General features: G+C 44.4%; 2 protein-coding genes across 2 annotated transcripts in view; one reads left to right on the top strand and one right to left on the bottom strand.

The window, feature by feature from the left end:
* The window catches only part of ALDH1L2 (aldehyde dehydrogenase 1 family member L2), a 33,725-nt gene extending 31,296 nt beyond the window's left edge, over positions 1-2,429 (top strand). Inside the window, exons 21-23 of the mRNA XM_029078965.1 lie at positions 51-156; positions 900-1,099; positions 2,076-2,429. Coding sequence (XP_028934798.1) covers positions 51-156; positions 900-1,099; positions 2,076-2,131 — 362 coding nt within the window. The 3' untranslated portion in view covers positions 2,132-2,429. The remainder of the gene's footprint in view (positions 1-50; positions 157-899; positions 1,100-2,075) is intronic.
* Positions 2,430-4,927: 2,498 nt separating this feature from the next.
* NOPCHAP1 (NOP protein chaperone 1) lies at positions 4,928-9,116 on the bottom strand. The gene is made up of 4 exons (XM_001505689.4): positions 8,986-9,116; positions 7,859-7,945; positions 6,503-6,639; positions 4,928-5,396 (listed from the first exon to the last, which is right to left on the bottom strand). The coding sequence occupies exons 1-4, from the start codon at positions 9,092-9,094 to the stop codon at positions 5,229-5,231; spliced, it is 501 nt and encodes a 166-aa protein (XP_001505739.3). The 5' UTR covers positions 9,095-9,116; the 3' UTR covers positions 4,928-5,228.
* Positions 9,117-17,562: the final 8,446 nt, after the last annotated feature.

Below are 17,562 nucleotides of genomic sequence, written 5' to 3'. Positions count from 1 at the left end.
GAAAAGCGTGTCTTGTTCTGTTAGGGGTACATCTCCATTCTTTTGCCTAGGCTTTTTTATGGAACCCACCGTGTTCACGGATGTTGAAGACCACATGTATCTTGCCCGAGAAGAGTCCTTTGGGCCTGTTATGGTCATTTCTAAATTTAAAGATGGGTAAGTTTTTTAAATTTTCAATTTGAATCTTAGCTAGATCAGCTTTTACTTTCCTTTGTCATTTTCATGATCAAAAACTTTCTTATGACTTTGGCTGCGAGCTATTACAAGTGGCATTTTGGCAACCAAGAATGCATGCGGATATCTTACTGCTGTGTGCCATGAATTAATGAAAGGATGTTTCTAATTTTTACATTGTTTACAGTAAAACATCGCTTGTGGCATAAGCTTTAAAAATTCCAAAATTCCATTTACAAAATTTCCAGCATAGACCCAGGAAGAATCTTTATGTTTCTGGGAGATGAACTTGCATGAAAACAAATTCAAGATCAGTGACTCAGTAGTGCTTACCGAAAAGCTACTGTGTGCAGAGCTTTGCACTGAGTGCTTGGGCAAATACAGTAGCATTAGAAAGTGCAATTCCTGCCCTGTAGTAGGAGCGATCCAAGAAGATATAGCAGATGTTATGGGTGATATTAGGTCTTGGTCATATTCCGATTTAATTTTGCTAAGCAGTAATCAATCAGTGGTGTTTATTGAGTGCTTCAGTCAGTCGTATTTATGGAGCGCTTCCTGTGTCATTCATTCACTCAATCCTATTTATTAAGTGCTTACTGTGTCCAGAGCACTGTACTAAGCGTTTGGGAGAGTTCAGTACCATACACTTGTTGGACACGTTCCCTTGCCCATAATGAGTTTATAGCCTGTAAAGCAGAACTGACCTTTATAAAACTGTTTCCTAGGGATATCGATGGCGTGTTGCAAAGAGCAAATAATACTGAATATGGTCTGGCTTCAGGAGTTTTCACCAAAGACATAAACAAAGCTATGTATGTTAGTGAAAAGCTGGAAGCTGGCACGGTCTTCATTAACACCTACAACAAGACTGATGTGGCAGCCCCCTTCGGTGGAGTCAAACAATCCGGCTTTGGAAAAGATTTGGGTAAGACTTTATGTCTGAATTTCTCCCTGACTTGAATCTCCAATTAAAATTCTGCTCTCTATCATAATATTTTGAGAAGAAATATTGTCAACAGCCTTTGTATGAGTACAAACGTACCCCATGCCCTATAAAACTACTTTACAAGGAAACAGGTGGGTGCGAAATAATCGTGGCTCAGTGGCAAGAGCCCGGGCTTGAGAGTCAGAGGTCATGGGTTCTAATCCCGGCTCCACTGCTGGTCAGCTGTGACTTTGGGCAGGTCACTTAACTTCTCTGGGCCTCAGTTCCCTCATCTGTAAAATGGGGATTAAGACTGTGAGCCCCACGTGGGACAACCTGATCACCTTGTATCTCCCCCAGCGCTTAGAACTGTGCTTTGCACATAGTAAGCGCTCAACAAATACTATTATTATTATTAATGCTATTTTGGCATTTTTTGAAGTTCCTATTTGGCCAACGATGATGGTGGCATTTGTTAAGCACTTACTATGTGCCAAGCACTGTTCTAAGCACTGGGATAGATACAAGCTAATCTGGTTGGACACAGTCCCTGTCTCACATGGGAGTCTTAATCCCCATTTTACAGATGAGGGAACTGAGGCCCAGAGAAATGAGGTGACTTGCCCAAGGTCACACAGCAGGCAAGTGGCCAGGGTTAGAATTCAGGTCCTTCTGACTCCCAGGTCTGTCCTCTATCCACTAGGCCATGCTGCTTCCCCAAGATGATATGATAATGTTTTGGGCCAGTTTGGGACATTGAAATCACAGCTGGCACCATCATGCAAATAGGAGACTGTGGCCTGGGGTCCAAAACAGGGGGACAGTGGATGTTATTGGGAGGTTGGGGGGCCGTGCACAGGAGCCATTCTGTGGCAGCTTCACTCCTCACCCACATTAGTCTCCTTGCAAGTAGGACAGACATACGTGAGGCACCTCCATTTAAATCTCATCCCCACCCTGTTTTTCTCTTCTTTAGGTGAGGAAGCTCTTCACGAGTACCTTAGAACTAAAGCGGTAACTCTAGAATATTAGAGCAGCCAACTAGACTCCGTCTTTCATAAGTGTACCCTTCAAACCGACAGCCTTCATTTCTTTTGCTCACCTCTGTGCACTTGTTAAATGCCTCCAAGGTTGTTCTACCTGAAGAAATGCAACCAACTAGCAAAAAATCGCAATTTTTCTATGGATAAGGTTCTAGTCATTTGCACAGGTACGTGCCTGAGCCCGTTTTTCCAACCAACATTTTACATGATCAGTTTACACCTAATAACCTAACTTGTAGTACTGGGTTTCTATCGGGATGCACATTAAAGGTTTTTTTTAAAAATGAGAAAGTCAAGTTATTTTAGTTTTCAAAAACTAGAAATCTAACCTTGATTACTCTTCAATAGTTCTGAATCCCAAAAAGCCATCAATGAAAGCACCTAAGTGCACTTAGTTTAACCCTTATACAATATATGTAGATCTCAGTGTTGAAGCTATGTCGGCTGAATCAGCTGTGGAAAATACTAGCTATGGAGGTCTCATGATCCATAAAAGGATTGTGAATGGTGGGGACGGTCATATAAATATAATTAACAAATCTAATGTCAGTCAATTCCAATGTCAGCTAGAAATGTTCTGTTGGATCTCAGTGCTTCTGGATATGCCCGATTGATCACTTAAAGGCTACTGCCTCTCCTAGTTTCTGATCCACAAGGTGATGATCAGTCAATCATTAGCACTTATTGTATGCAAAGCATTGAACTAAGTGCTTGGGAGAATACAATACAGTAGAGTTGGTATATTCCCTGCTCATGGAGTTGACAGTCTAGAGAGGGATAAAGACATTTAAATAACTTATGGATATGTGCAGAAGTGCTGTAGAGGGTGGGGTGTCAAGCGCTTAAGGGTTCTGCACAGGCAACGCAGGGGTGGTGGTAGGGGAAATAGAGGATACAATTTTGAGAAACAGCATGGCCTAGTGGAAACAGCAAGGGCTGGGAGTCAGAGGACCTGGGTTCTAATCCCATTCAGCCAAATACTTGCTGTGTGACCTTGGGCAAGTCACTTTACTTTGTGCCTCAGTTCTCCAGTTCTTCCTCCTACTTAGACTGTGAGACCCAGCTGTGTCCAACCTAATTAACTTGTATCTATCCCAGCACTTAGAACAGGGTCTGACACATAGTAAGCACTTAAATAGTATAAAAAAATAAAGCTTTGAAGGAGGGAAGAGTGGTGGTCTATCAGGAAAGGGGAGGGAGTTCCAGACCACTGGATGTGGGCAAAGGGTCAACTGAAAGATAGGTGAAATGGAGGTAAATATGTAGGTTGGCGATGTTGCATGTTCTGTCATTTTCAGTGATCCCACACCAATCTGGCTTGTAGACTAACATCAATCAGTGGTATTTATTCAGTGCTTACTGAGTGCAGAACACTGTACTCAGCACTTGGGAGAGTACAACAGAGTTGGTAGACATATTCCCTGCTCACGGTGAACTTGCAGTCTAGAGGACAAGTCTGACATAGCCGCAGAGGGCTGGGGGTGCAGGCTCCCATATTTGCTAAGAGCTCCTGCTTGTGATGTACCCTGGGGAAACCAGCAATCCTTTCCAAATTCCTGCTGGCCTCATAAATAATGGAATTCCAGTTGGGGTCTTCTAGTTGACTGAGCAGGTTAAATATAACCAGTGCAGGTTTACAAAACCAGGGCTTCTAGTTGAAGAGACACCAGATGACCTGAACAGAACTGCTGGCAAGTTGTAATAAATTCCCTTTTCCATTTCTTCTATCCCCACCAAATTTTGTTAATTCTTTTGAATGAGTAGACTAACTCACAGCACAAAAACATAACTTCCCCATAAATTTTAACTTCACCTTTCCAGGTTTAACAGCCTCTGGCAGACTAGTTCCAGAGTTCAGCAGTTTTACTCTTTTCAACCCCTAAGCTTCCTTTGATCAGTCTCACAATGCTAATTTCTTCAGGGCTTATGAATCACCACTTTTTAAATCAATACCCAGGTTGTGTGTGTCAACTGGACGAATCCCAGGCTTCCGTTAACTTATTAGATTGACTGGAAAAATCAAGGTCCAGTTACTTCCAGGTGAGTAGGTTACTGGTTAATGTGCATCTAAGGGACTTCACGTTGGTAGTTGGTATCTGATATGCCTAAGTAAATAACTACTTACCGAGCCCCTACTGATCTGCCAAGTGGCAGATGTGGTCTAAGTAACAGTCACTCAGCTTAAAAGCTATATTTGTATTGCCGATGCCCTCTGCGCCTGCAAAAGATTTCAAGGAATGGCAGGAGTCGGGGTCTCCAACAGAAGGGATCCCCTCCGCCCTACCTACTGTGGTTGACTACCTCTTCCAGTTTGGTTCCGGACATCTTGAGCTACAAGGTTTGGGTTTGAAGGTAGGGATGGGTAACTAGGAAAAGAGCTGAGTGTTGGAGGCTTGAATTGTTGCTTTTTCATCTGAGGCTATTTAGTGCTCTGCAGTCAGTAAGCGCTCAATAAATAGATTGAATGAATGCTTCCCAATAAGCATTTCATTCCTATTCCCCAGATGGGATTTCCAGTTTTGCTGTGCCTTAGTCAATAATAATTCTCTTGCTAAATATGACAGAATAAATCATTCTTTTAGGCTCATTAGCTTTGGGAAACTCCTTTAGGTTACTAATGTAATTGTTTCATTGTCCATGGATAGGCCTGAGTATTACTACTTAAATTCTGTACTTCTGAATTTAGGCTTCCTTTTACTGTCAAAGGGAGATGGCAAATTGATGTTTTATGCACAATTCATAACCTCCCAAATTACAAAATTTTAAAAGCTATATCACTCCAAGGTAAAAAAAAAAAGATATCTGGCAATTTTATTTCTTTTTAGTGTCTGAATTGTTTACGAACAGCATCTGGAAAAAAAAAGTGTCTGTTTCTTTAAGAAACAAGGTATAAACAATTTACAAATGCATTACAGACACCACAATCTGAAATGCAAAGCATCTACTGTGGAAAAACTGTATTAGTTACAGAACTTTTGAAGGCTTGGATTAATTTGCTAAACCAACATACACAGGTTTCAAAATATGGGAAAAACAGGCACATACAACCAAGCCTTAAAACAGCTTTAATCACTTGATATACTTGTTTAACTGTCCAAAACTTCTATCTTGCCTTTTTCTCCCTTTGGTTTAGGAAACTTAATGTTATGTATGGTCACTTCATCAGATGGACCGCTGTTGTCAGAGTCTGAACTTTCTTCTGAACTGAGTTCCCCATCTGTCTCAGAACCGCTCATTTCAACCAAGGCCAAGTCCTAGAAAAAGAATCATGAGGTCACCCTCTGTTTTTTTTTCTTTAGAAATCAACAAACAAGAAAACACCACTAGGAGCACACACATATATACAATCCTACAATAACACAGACCAGTGTCTCTGCATGAATTTTGAAAAGGTCCAAGGATTATTTTCTATTCCAGAAATGTTCTCCCTATTTTCTAAATATGTTCTCCAGTTCTCCCTCCTACTTAAGACTGTGAGCCCCGTGTGGGACAGGGATCATGTCCAACCTTAATTTCTATCTACCCCAGCGCTTTGAACAGTGCTTGACACCTAAGTGCTTAATACCATAATTTTTATTTGAAGGATAGTGTTAAGTATGGCAGAAATGGTTATGTGAAAATTTCTTCATACCATTTGGACAGGTCAGAGGAACAGGATCAAATTTTTAGACCAAATCAATGAACTAGATGGATACAAATCACTGGGACCAGGTGACAACTGCTCAAATTCTAAAGAAACTGGAGGAGGGGAAACTACTGAACTCCTGCTGAGAATGTCAAACCCACTTTAACAAATGGCATGAGATGTATCAGAGGACCAATGGTTCACCAATGTAACTGCCCCCTAAAAAGGAGAGTTCCAGAGGTAATCCTGGCAATTTTCCCTTCTATCTATGATAATTTAATAATAATTTAGTTGAGGATTAGTGAGCACTTGGAAAAACAAAACTCAATGAGGTAAAGAGGTTCTCTAAGGGGAAATCATGCTTTCCTAATCAGCTAGAGCTCTTCCAAAGAGCATGTGGGAGTAGCAAACATAATATCTGTACATTTTTTTTTAAAGCCTCTGATACAGTTCCCAAGTGGCAAACTGAATACTGGATTGGATCGATCGCTGGACTGAACCAGTCAGTACGTTTCTCTTGTTTTCGTGTTCTTATTAACCTGTAAGTCATTATCCACTTCTACCACCACTATCTTCCCCAAAGAGTGTTAAATTTCACCCAGAGTGGCCTCCTAAATAAGTCAAAGTCCATTTATATAGATATTTAAAATGTAAATTGATGTTCCAAGCAAATGAGTTTTTAGTAAACTAGAATACTTTTAAGAAACCAAAGGCAGAGCAGTAACTTTTCTTTACCATTTCTATGATTTTTTCAAGTGAGTCATCTATATTTTCAATATCAAACAGACCAGGTGGTGCTTCTGCCATTCTTTCCCTTAGGTCATTGTTTGCTCTTTCCATCTGTGGTAAGAAATTCTGTACTGTGTCCAGTACTAATGGGAGAAAATGAAAAACAGGCTCATTAGATTTTTTTTTGTCTTCCCCCACAAATTTTAACATCCAGTTTTCCCTTTTAAAAAGTGACTCAATTCTGCATCCTGCTTTCGTTCTCATCTACTCGATAAACACCTCAAAAATCCACAGAAGGCACATAATTTAACGCTATCCCCCCATCTTTTATCGGCAATGATATAGTCTCAAATACAGACCCCTCCCCAAGGATTTGAACAAGTGATGCAGATCATTCAGTCAATCATATTTATTGAGCACTTACTCTGTGCAGAGCACTATACTAAGTGCTTAGGAGAGTAAAGTACACATTTCCTGCCCACCACAAACTTGCAGTCTAGAGTAGGAAGCCACTAGCTTCCTTCTCCAATGGTTCAAAAGAATAAATGACAAAATCAAAAAGGTGCCAATGAGAAATCAACATACACTTAGTTCCCCTAGAATGTGTGTGGTGGGGGTTACATACTGTTAACGAAAACAGCATCTTGTTCTATCCCAATAGGCGATGTTAGAAGAACATTCCCTAATTTGGTAAAATTATCCCCCAAGTAAGTGCACAGTGAAAACACGTTAGGGGAGAATGATTGGACAGTCACATTCATTCCAGCCACCACACAGTATCTGCACACTTGAAAACCCCTCTGTTAAAAAAAAAAAAGTTGCAGTAGATGGAGAGGATCACCATTCACTGGTCTCCTCTCACTAAAATTTGTTTCAAAGAGTCTTTATTGTGTTTCTGAATTAGAAACACCGTATCGGTTCATGGGTTCATAAGCACTTCCTGTTTTCCGTAAATACCAGTGAACTTTAACACAGTTCCCTTCACATCGCTTAATGAACTGAAAAAGGATTTCAAACTCAGGAACATAATGCGATTTTGACATTCCTGCACAACTCGTTTTGGGCCTCTGGTCCCTTCCTCTCCAATCCCGGACTATTCAAATCCTGCACTAACCTGTCACAATATGGCAGGAATGACTATGGGAAGCACCCAATGCTATGGCACCAACCCTTTCCTACCTAGAATATTTCTTTCGTGCAGAGAAGGAATCACAGGAGGCAGGTAAGGGGCCCCAAGAACAGTAACATTCCTTTCTCTGCCTCAGATTCTTGCAAGCCTGGTGGCCTGGTACATCTGTAAAACAACTTAGTGGCAACGAGAGGGCCAAAACAGACATTACACAGAAAGCCGCCAGCACTTACGGCTACTCCTCTCCATCCGGACCGTCTGTAATCTGGTGCCTCTGTCAGCAGGCCGTTTGGCATCAAGGAGTAATGTGTCGCGGAGGCCTGCGGACAAGAGAACTGTTTCAGTTTCTGGGTTCCCACTCACTCAGGGTATCAGTCCCACCTCCCCCACTACCTATCCTTCAAGTCCTCAACTGCCAATAATAAAATATTCGTTAAGCCAAACACTGTACTACGCACTGGGGTAGACACAAGTCAATCGGGTCATCCGCAGTCTCCGTCCCACAGTTTAAAGGGGAGGAACAGGTATTCAATCCCCATTTTGCAGGTGGGAAAACTGAGGCCTGGAGATGCTAAGTAGCTTGTTGAAGTTTACTTAGCAGGCAAGTGGTGGGTCTGTGATTAGAGTCCAGGTTCTCTGCCTCCCAGGCCTGGAAGCTTCCCTTGTTTGGCTGGAGCCCTGAACTGCGACAAAAACAAGCCCCAACCCATTGCCACCTCAAACTACCCAGGGCAATATTCTTAATCCCCCCCGCCAGCGAAAAGGCCAAGCATCTCCCTCTTCCCCGCCCTTCCTCTTTCCCGGTGTGGGGCAGGAAAAGTCACAAAATCCCGTGCTGGCACAGCAGGCGGGAGCCGAGAGCTGGAGAAACAGCTTCAATTTGAATTAGTGGCACGGGGCATGAAGAGCAAGCGGTGGGGCGGTGTTTGGAGCATGCAGGAGTAGGGGAAGAAGCATGCGAGGAGGAAGCAGCATATAGGAGAGAGGGAAGAAGCCTGAAGGTGGGAGGAAGAAGCCTGCAGGAGGGAGGAAGAACATGCACGAGAAGGGGAAGGGAGCCCGCAGGACACGGGAGAATGCAGGAAGGGGAAGGAAGCATGCAGGAGGGGAGGAGCATGCAGCAGTGGGGAAACACGCAGAAGTGAGTGAAGGAGCATGCAGAAGATGGGGGGAACATACAGAAATGGAGAAACATGCAGAAATGGGGGAAGGAGCGTGCAGGAGTGGGAGGAAGAGCAGAGAGAAGTGGGGGCGGTAAGAAGCCTCCTTAGGCCGCCCCGAGCCCGCAGCGTCCTCCCTGCAGCCCCCAGGCCCGGGCCTCGCGGGCTGTCGGTCGGTCGGTCGGTCGGTCTGCAAGCACCTCGTGCGTAGCCGCGCTCCACGTCCAGCAGATCCCGGGCGGGCGGGGTCCCCGGGCCGGCGGGGCAGGGAGCGGGAGCCGGAGCTGCCACCGCCCCCGCCGCTTCCATGGCGGCCTCCCCGACCTCAGCGCCCGCCGCCGCCGCCGCCGCCGAAGGGACCGACGCGCGGCCCCTGCTGGACGGAGCTCGAACTGCAGGCCGTGGGGGGGGGGGGGGGGGGCGGCCCCTCCACCGCCTCCTTTGCTCTTTTTTCCCCAATGCTACTCATTCATTCACTCACTCACTCACTCACCCACTCAATCGTACTGATTGAGCGCTGACTGGGTGCAGAGCACTAGACTAAGCGCTTGGAAAGTTCAAATCCGCCAATAGATAGAGACAATCATTCATTCCTGCATGCATGCGTGATTCATTCATTCATTCACTCACCCATTCAATCGTATTGATTGAGCGCTGACTGGGTGCAGAGCACTAGACTAAGCGCTTGGAAAGTTCAAATCCGGCAATAGATAGAGACAATCATTCATTCCTGCATGCATGCGTCATTCATTCATTCATTCACTCACCCACTCAATCGTATTGATTGAGCGCTGACTGGGTGCAGAGCACTAGACTAAGCGCTTGGAAAGTTCAAATCCGGCAATAGATAGAGACAATCATTCATTCCTGCATGCATGCGTCATTCATTCATTCATTCCCTCACCCATTCAATCGTATTGATTGAGCACTGACTGGGTGCAGAGCACTAGACTAAGCACTTGGAAAGTTCAAATCCGGCAATAGATAGAGACAATCATTCATGCACGCATGCATTATTCATTCATTCATTCACGCATTCATTCATTCATTCACTCACTCATTCAATCGTATTGATTAGGCACTTACTGGGTGCAGAGCACTGGACTAAGCACTTGGAAAGTATAAATCTGGCAATAGATAGAGACAACCATTTATTCATTCATGCATTCATTCATTCATCCACACTCATTCAATCGTGTTGATTGAGCGCTTACTGTGTGCAGAGCACTGGACTATGCGCTTGGAAAGTACAAATCCGGCAATAGAGACAATCATTCATTCAATCGTATTTATTGAGCGCTTACTGTGTGCAGAGCACTGTACTAAGCGGCCCTTGGAATGTACAATTCACCAAAAGAAAGAGACGATCCCTACCCAACAACAGGGTTACGGTCTAAAACTGGGAGACAGTAAAATAAAACAAGTAGACAGGCATCACTACCATCGAAATAGGTAAAATTGAATTCTAGATATATACACATCATTAATAAAATAAATATGATGATAAATAGGTACAAATATACACAAGTGCTGTGGGGCAGGGAGGGGGGTATTCATTCATTTAATCTTATTTTATTCAGTCGTATTTATTGAGTACTTACTATGTGCAGAGCACTGCACTAAGCGCTTGGAATGTACAATTCGGCAACAGATAGAGACAATCCCTGCGCAACAATGGGCTCACAGTCTAGAAGCGGGGAGACAGACAGCAAAACAAGAAGACAGGCATCAAGAGTCAGAGGTTGGCTTGGGAGTCAGAGGTTGTGAGTTCTAATCCCGGCTCCATCACCTGTCAGCTGGGTGACTTTGGGCAAATCACTTCACTTCTCTGGGCCTCAGTTCCCTCATCTGTAAATTGGGGATTCAGTACTTGTTCTCCCTCCTACTTAGACTTTGGCCCCCATGTACGACCTGATTATCTTATTTCTACCCCAGTTCTCAGTGCAGTGCTTGACAAATAGTAATACTGTGAGCCCCATGTGGGGCATGGACTTTGTCCACCCTGATTAGCTTGTATCTACCCCAATACTTAGTACAGTGCTTGGCACATAGTAAGCACTTAAAAAAACCCCATTAAAAAAAAAAGTTGGGGTTAGGTTGGGGGTACCCGCAGGAGAAATGCTTTGGCTTCAGAGGTTCCAACGGATTTCTGAATGTTTTAACACAGAGTGGGAGCGGCAGCCAAAAGCCAGAAGTCATCCCTGCTCAGTGATCCTGTATCTACCCCAGCTCTTAGAACAGTGTTCTGCACACAGTAAGCGCTTAACAAATACCAACATTATTATTATTATTATAGAGGTCCATCGGCATGGTGGACAGAACATGGTAGAACCAGGTTCTGATCTCAGATCTGCCTGGGTGACCCGGAGGAAGTCTCTTCCAAGTTCTGTGCCTCAGTTTCTTCTTGTGCAAATGGGGATGATGCTATTCTCCCTCTTCGATTGTAAGCCTCAGAGACTTTATCTGTTCTGATCAACTTGAACTTGGCCCCACACTTAGCCCAATACTTGGCATAGAGTAAAGGCTTGATAAATCTCATCATACACGTTATTAATTATAGTTGGTCTAGGCTGAGCGGGGAGAGGGTGGAAAAGGAGTGGCGAGCCAATGGCAGTAGAATCCCAGAGGGTTTCGGGCTGAAGTTCCAGAATCCTTGGGCAGTGGCCTTTTGGCTCAACCACCGAAGCAGGTCTGCGACCACCAAAGAGGCCTGGCCGAAACCTAGTTACGTCGCTCCCAACTGCCATTCCGTCTCTCCCTCCCCGGTAACCCAACAGAGCCCTTTGGACCCCTTCGACATTTCCTGGCGTGGGTCACTGCTGGCTGCAATCTCGGGGTTCAAGGCGGCCCCTGGCGTGTCCTGCACTCCACAGGTCAGGACTCCTGTCTCCTATCACTGGGGAGAAATACCTCTCCTAGCTCTTGTTACCCTCTACCCCCCCCAGTTCTTTCTTCCACAGAGTTAGAAGGGGGATACAGGGAAGCACCTAGGGTGTCTAACAACTTCCACAGGGTTAGAAGGGGGTGAAGTGAAGCACCTGGGGTGCATACCAATTCTGTTGTAGCTCCCAAGTGATCTGCACACAATAAGCATTTGGGATTGCCCTATCAGTTCACCCTGGCCCTGCTCATAGGATTTCCCATCTACACCCTTCTTTTAGTGTGTGGTGTGGCCCCCGCTGCCAAATTGGGGTGAGGGGCTTCTGGGGGTTTTATTTTTAATCATTTACTTTAGTCTTGACTACTACAATCCCTTGTCCTTATCCAGGGTTGGTCAATACAGAATATGGGGGCCCTTAGCCTACTTCAAAGCACTGTGGGAGGTTGAGGTCATTATGGCAGACCATGGGGACAGGTAATGGGAACTCTGGGGACCTAGCAAAAAGGAGCAGCAGCCCAGAAACAGTTGGTACAAAGCCCTGTGCTGTGCCCCAAGGGAGTGATTTCAGTGAGCAGGGGAGCTGGGTAGGACCGGTGAATGATGGGGTCAGGGCTTAAGGTGAAACCTAAAGAAGGGGGGAAACACCTGCTCTTCATTTTCCCCACAAATATTTTCCCCTTCATTTTCCCCTTCATTTTCCCCACATTTCACAAACATTTTCCCCTTCATTTTCCCCACCCTTTGATTTGAAGGGTAGGGGACTGAGTTATTATCAGGCAAGAATTTTGCAGAAACTCAGGGGCAAACTAATAATAACAGAACCTTGAATGTATAGGGAGTTATACATTTCCAAAGCACTTTTGCATTATTTATCCAGTTTATTCTTACAACATTCATTTGAGGTGGAGAGAGTCAGATAAAATCTCCATTTTACAGTTAAAAAAACTCAAGGCTAAGTGACTTGCCCAAGATCACCCAGCAGGCTTAGGTCCCTTGACTGTCCAACCCATGCTTTTCCACTTAACTAGGGATTCTGGAGCATGGGAGGTGCCATTTTTCATGGCAGAGAGCCCCATCTTTCAATGAAGATTGGGGACCATCGTGGCTCTGAGAACGTCAGTGACCCCAGACACAGAACCAGCACCAAAAGTTACTCGTAGCTCCTGCTGAGTTTTTTAGAGTCAGACTGAAGGATTAACACAGAAACGACCAAAGGTCATTTGAAATAAGGGGAACAGAAAGAAAGATCACATAGATATAATGCTGGTTTTAGAAGTGATTTCATAGATTTGGGGGATAAAACCAAAATAAAGTGCCCTATCAATCATTCAGTGGTATTTATCGAGTACTTACTGTGTGTACAGCACTGTATTAAGCACTTGGGATGGTATGATACAACAGAGTTGATGGGCGCATTCTCTGCCCACCAGGAGCTTACAGTCTAGAGGGATACAGAAAGAGTTCTCATGGCTAGATGACTGTGGTGCTTGTTCTGTGCAAGGAGGATATTAGGGGTAGGGGATTAGGTATGGAGGGAGGGAGAGGAAAGTAAATGCTCAATCAATACAAGTGATTGATGAAGGCACCTCGAGGGAGGAGACACTATGGGGGGACCTCCTTAAAATGAGGAGAAGAAGGGGGTTGGAGGGAATAGAGAAAGAAGAGATCAGGGAGGACTCCAGGATTCCAGGTGATGAAGATGACTGTCAGCCTGTGGGAGGAGCAGCAGCAAGAACCAGAAGCAGTTGGGCATAGTGGAAAGATACTGGGAATCAGGAGCCCTGAGTTATAATCCTGGCTCTGCCACTTGTAAGTCACTTAACTTCTCCGTGCCTAAATTTCCTCACCTATAAAATAGGGATTAAACACCCGTTCTCCATTCTCCTTAGATTGTGAGCCCCAGGTGGGCCAGGGACCGAGTCTGACCAGATTTTACAGTTTTTGGCACATAGTAAGTGCACAATTGTTATTATTAATCATTCTTGCAAGGAGTTGGCAACCAGAACCCCTATTCTCCTCTGGTGAAAGCAAAGGGCTCCCTCCTCAAATCCGACAGATAATTACTCTCTCCCCTTTCAAAGCATTACAGAAGGCACAGCTCCTCCAAGAGGCCTTCACTAATTAAACCTCCCTTTCCTCTTCCCCCACTCCCTTCTGCATCACCTTGACATGCTTCCTTTATTCATCCCCCTCCCAGCCCCACAGTACTTCTGTAAATATCTGTAATTTATTTATTTTTAATAATGTCTGTCTCCCCCTCTAGACTGTAAATTCACTGTGGGCAGGGAATGTGTCTGTTGTATATTGCACTCTCCCAAGCACACAGTAAGCACTCAGTAAATATGAATGAATTAATGAATGAGTATCAGTGACGGGGGAGGCAGATGAGAGGAGGAAGAAGTTAAGAGAAAGGCAAAGGAAGGAACAGTGGGATGGAGGAGGAGAAGGGAGGGGGGAAAGGGAAAGGGAGGAATGGGTCCTGAACAATTGTTTTTTTGTTAAGGAGGCATCTGAGCAAGCAGAAGGAGAGAAAGGAGAAACATGGTGATGAAGAGATGAACATATGCTGTCTTTCAAAGGAAGGTTTGTGCCCAAATTAAGGCTCACTGGGCAGTTAACAAGGTGCTGTTACAGAGTGTATTTATCACTGTCCTGATTATTGCACTATTCGGCAACAAGCCAAGGGCAATTGCTGCTGTACTATGGATACAGGTTTTAAGGAATTTGATTGGCCTGAGGGAGAAACGTAAGATTGTCCGTGGAAGTGGTCGCAGAGGAGAAGGGCAAGGATGTTTGTATAGGCTCTATCAATATGTCCATGAAAATACTGAGGCTAAAGATGCTGTGTGTCATCTTTAGATAAAAGGCAGTGCTGGCAGAGGACAGCGACGTGTCTTATCATAATGTGAAAGTGGCTGGACTGGGGATACAAATAAGGGTTAGGTTTAAGGTTTGTGAAAGAAGAGGTGAAACACCTCCCAGAAAATGTTTTGTTTGGAATCGAGAGGAACTTTATAAAATATTTGTAGTGAAGATTTAAACACTGCTTTGCCTCTGAATGCAATATTAATAGCTCTTTAGGGTGTAGAAAGAGGACATTAAACTAAACATCATAACTTGAAAAAGTATCACTTATGTAGGGGAAAAGCACCATTTTCCTATGAAATGACAAGTCGGGCATGAAACTGGGAGATTTAAAGAAAGGAGCAAATGTACTTTATTAAGGAGAAAGATGTTAGGCAACAAGGAAAGTTGAGAGCGGGAAGAAATAAACCATCTCAAGAAATGAATTAAGGGAGGGGAGTGAGGAGAGAATCAGAACCGTTAAGGACAGACGAGATGAAAACTAAGGGTCTCTTGCTCTATATGCATCCAGAGGAAGGAAGAGAGGGGTGATGGTGGTACTGAATGTCAAGAAGGCAAGGACAGGCAGATTCAGAGAGAAAGGAAAAAGTTCTGGGGGTAATTTCTAAAATTTCTAAAGATTTGTTTAAGAAGGAAGAGGGAGAAGGGTTGGAAGAGATATGGGAAAATAAGTGCCCAAGATAAATTTATCAGGAGTGCAGGTGAAGGAGTTGAAAGGAAAAATTTCAAAGAAAGGAGGAAGAAATGGTGAGTGCAAAAGGCACAGAGAGGAAAGAAAGCATTCCAGGCATGGATGGAATGACTGCTTAATTTTATAAAGAATGTGTTGATGGGCTGTGCTAGCAACTGGGCAGAATTTTAATGGGATGTGCTAGCAATTGGAGAGAATTTTTAAAGAAATCTGGAGGGAGGATGAAATAGAGAAGCAGCGTGGCTCAGTGGAAAGAGCATGGGCTTAGGAGTCAGAGGTCATGGGTTCTAATCCAGCTCTGCCACTTGTCTGCTGTGTGACTTTGGGCAAGTCACTTAACTTCTCTGTGCCTCAGTGACCTCATCTGTAAAACGGGGATTAAGACTGTGAGCCTCACGTGAGAAACCTAATTACCCTGTATCTACCCCAGAGCTTAGAGCACTGCTCGGCACATAGCACTTAACAAATACCAACATTATTATTATTATTATTATTACTATTAATAATAATAATATTGGCTAAGCACTGTACTGGAGTAGATGCAAGATAACCAGGTCCTTCATGGGACTCCCAGTCTAATTAGGAGGGAGAGCAGGTATCGAATCCCTGTTTTGCAGAGGAGGGAACTGAGGCACCGAGAAGTTGTGACTTACACTAGGTCACACTGCAGGTAAGTGGCAGAGTGGGGATTAGAACTCAGATCATCTGACTGCCAGGCCTGTGCTTCTCCACTACACCATGCTGCTTCCCCAAATAATGCTGCGAAGATCACTGCAGGCATATCCTGGGCTAGGCCCACCCCAAACAATATGCAACCCGGAGTACATCCAGCAGATTTACCCCACCAGATGTAAGCCTGACGTGTCCAATCACTGCAGGTAAATTACTTCCTTCCCTCTCAGCCCTGCTCCTCTCATCCTGCTCCTTTTCTGCTCTCTTCCCTTCCCAGTACTTTTCCTGCCCTCGTTTCACTACAAACTCAACAACCTCTCCTTCTCTAGACTGTAAGCTCATTGTGGACAGGGAACCCATCTGCTAAATCTGTTGTATTGTGCTCCCCCAAGCGCTTAGTTTAGTGCTCTGTGTGTAGTAAGCGCTACCTGAATGCCGCTGATTGATTACCTCTCCCCCGGACTCTGGTATTTTTTGGTTTATTTTAAACAAACCCTAGTGATGCCAGGGACCACGGCCATAAACTGGGCACACTGTGCCAGAGCTGCAAGCTGAGAACCCCATGCTGCTGCCATTCTGGCCCAGTGCCACCTGCAAACCTCTTCCCGTTTATCATCCCAGCCCCAGGCTTGAGACGGGGGCAGGGACAGACCTTTGGAGACTAAAGTCCCACGCTTTTGGCTTTTTGGCTTGGTATCGATAATGGGGCACAGATAGGGAGATGAGGCTACAAGCCAGGAAGGAGAAGGGAAAGGTGAGAGGAAGAATGGAATGTGGCTCTGCCTGCCATGGCAATTCTGGCAGCAACAGCTGTAACTGTGATTACAGTTCAAACAAAGAAAGGCATGCAGGGTGGTGATGGGGAATAGCGGAGCAGAGTGAGAGTGGGGAGGGAACAAATTCGAGGTGTCGTGGGACAAGAAAACTACTAGAAATAGAGAAGAGGAGCAGCAGTGAAGGTAATTTTTACCTACCTGTGGGGCTGGGCTCGGCTGGTGTGTCGAAGCTGATTCGGAAGGGAACCTGACAAATTTCATATAAATATGTGGGACGTATAGCCACTCCCGATACAGTCACACTTTCAAAGAATGTAACCCAGCTGCCATGAAGCATATCTGTAAGAGGAGAGATGATGGACCGATTGACTGGTGCAGTTTGGATATCACGGGAAATCTTAACCGTGCATAAGAAGGAGGCTGGAATAAGCATCTCCTCGGTCTGGACCAGGAGATTTTTGAAATAATATGTAGTCTGTGGAGCAGACATAGCTTAATAGTAGGCTTTTGCTATAGACAATCTAAGGTTAAATTCAGTTTGTGGAAAAGCAAGTCTGCAGCAGTACTAACTGGGATTTTCCGTAAACTAAATGGTTTGAAAAATAGATACTTTGGAACAGATCCTCATTTCTGCTATTAGTGTTGTTCTGGTATTACGATAGTGACAGAATGAAGGACAAAGAGGAGAAGTGAAACTCCAAAAGTTAATTTCAAACTAATTGAATGCGTGGAGGCTCTAAATGACAACTGTGATTTAGACAGGGTCTGAAGAATGATCCAGAGCTTGTCAGAGACTACTATTATTAAAGGACTTCACATCCTTCTTCCAAGGAATTCTTTAGTTCATTGTTGCCATGGAGCGAGGGAAAATAGAATTGTTTTTCAATAAAGA

This window comes from Ornithorhynchus anatinus, chromosome 14 (assembly GCF_004115215.2).
Source record: "Ornithorhynchus anatinus isolate Pmale09 chromosome 14, mOrnAna1.pri.v4, whole genome shotgun sequence".
Taxonomy (NCBI): Eukaryota; Metazoa; Chordata; class Mammalia; order Monotremata; family Ornithorhynchidae; genus Ornithorhynchus; species Ornithorhynchus anatinus.
The sequence above is the reverse complement of the archived record's forward strand: the minus strand, read 5'-3'. Positions and strand labels throughout refer to the sequence as shown.

Excerpts from the sequence above, each read along its gene's own strand:
- NOPCHAP1 (XM_001505689.4), bottom strand. The coding sequence starts at position 9,094 with ATGGAAGCGGCGGGGGCGGTGGCAGCTCCGGCTCCCGCTCCCTGCCCC. Across the intron at positions 7,946-8,985 it reads GGAGCGCGGCTACGCACGAG|GCCTCCGCGACACATTACTC; the intron begins GTGCTTGCAGAC and ends TCTTGTCCGCAG. Across the intron at positions 6,640-7,858 it reads CCGGATGGAGAGGAGTAGCC|TACTGGACACAGTACAGAAT; the intron begins GTAAGTGCTGGC and ends TTCTCCCATTAG.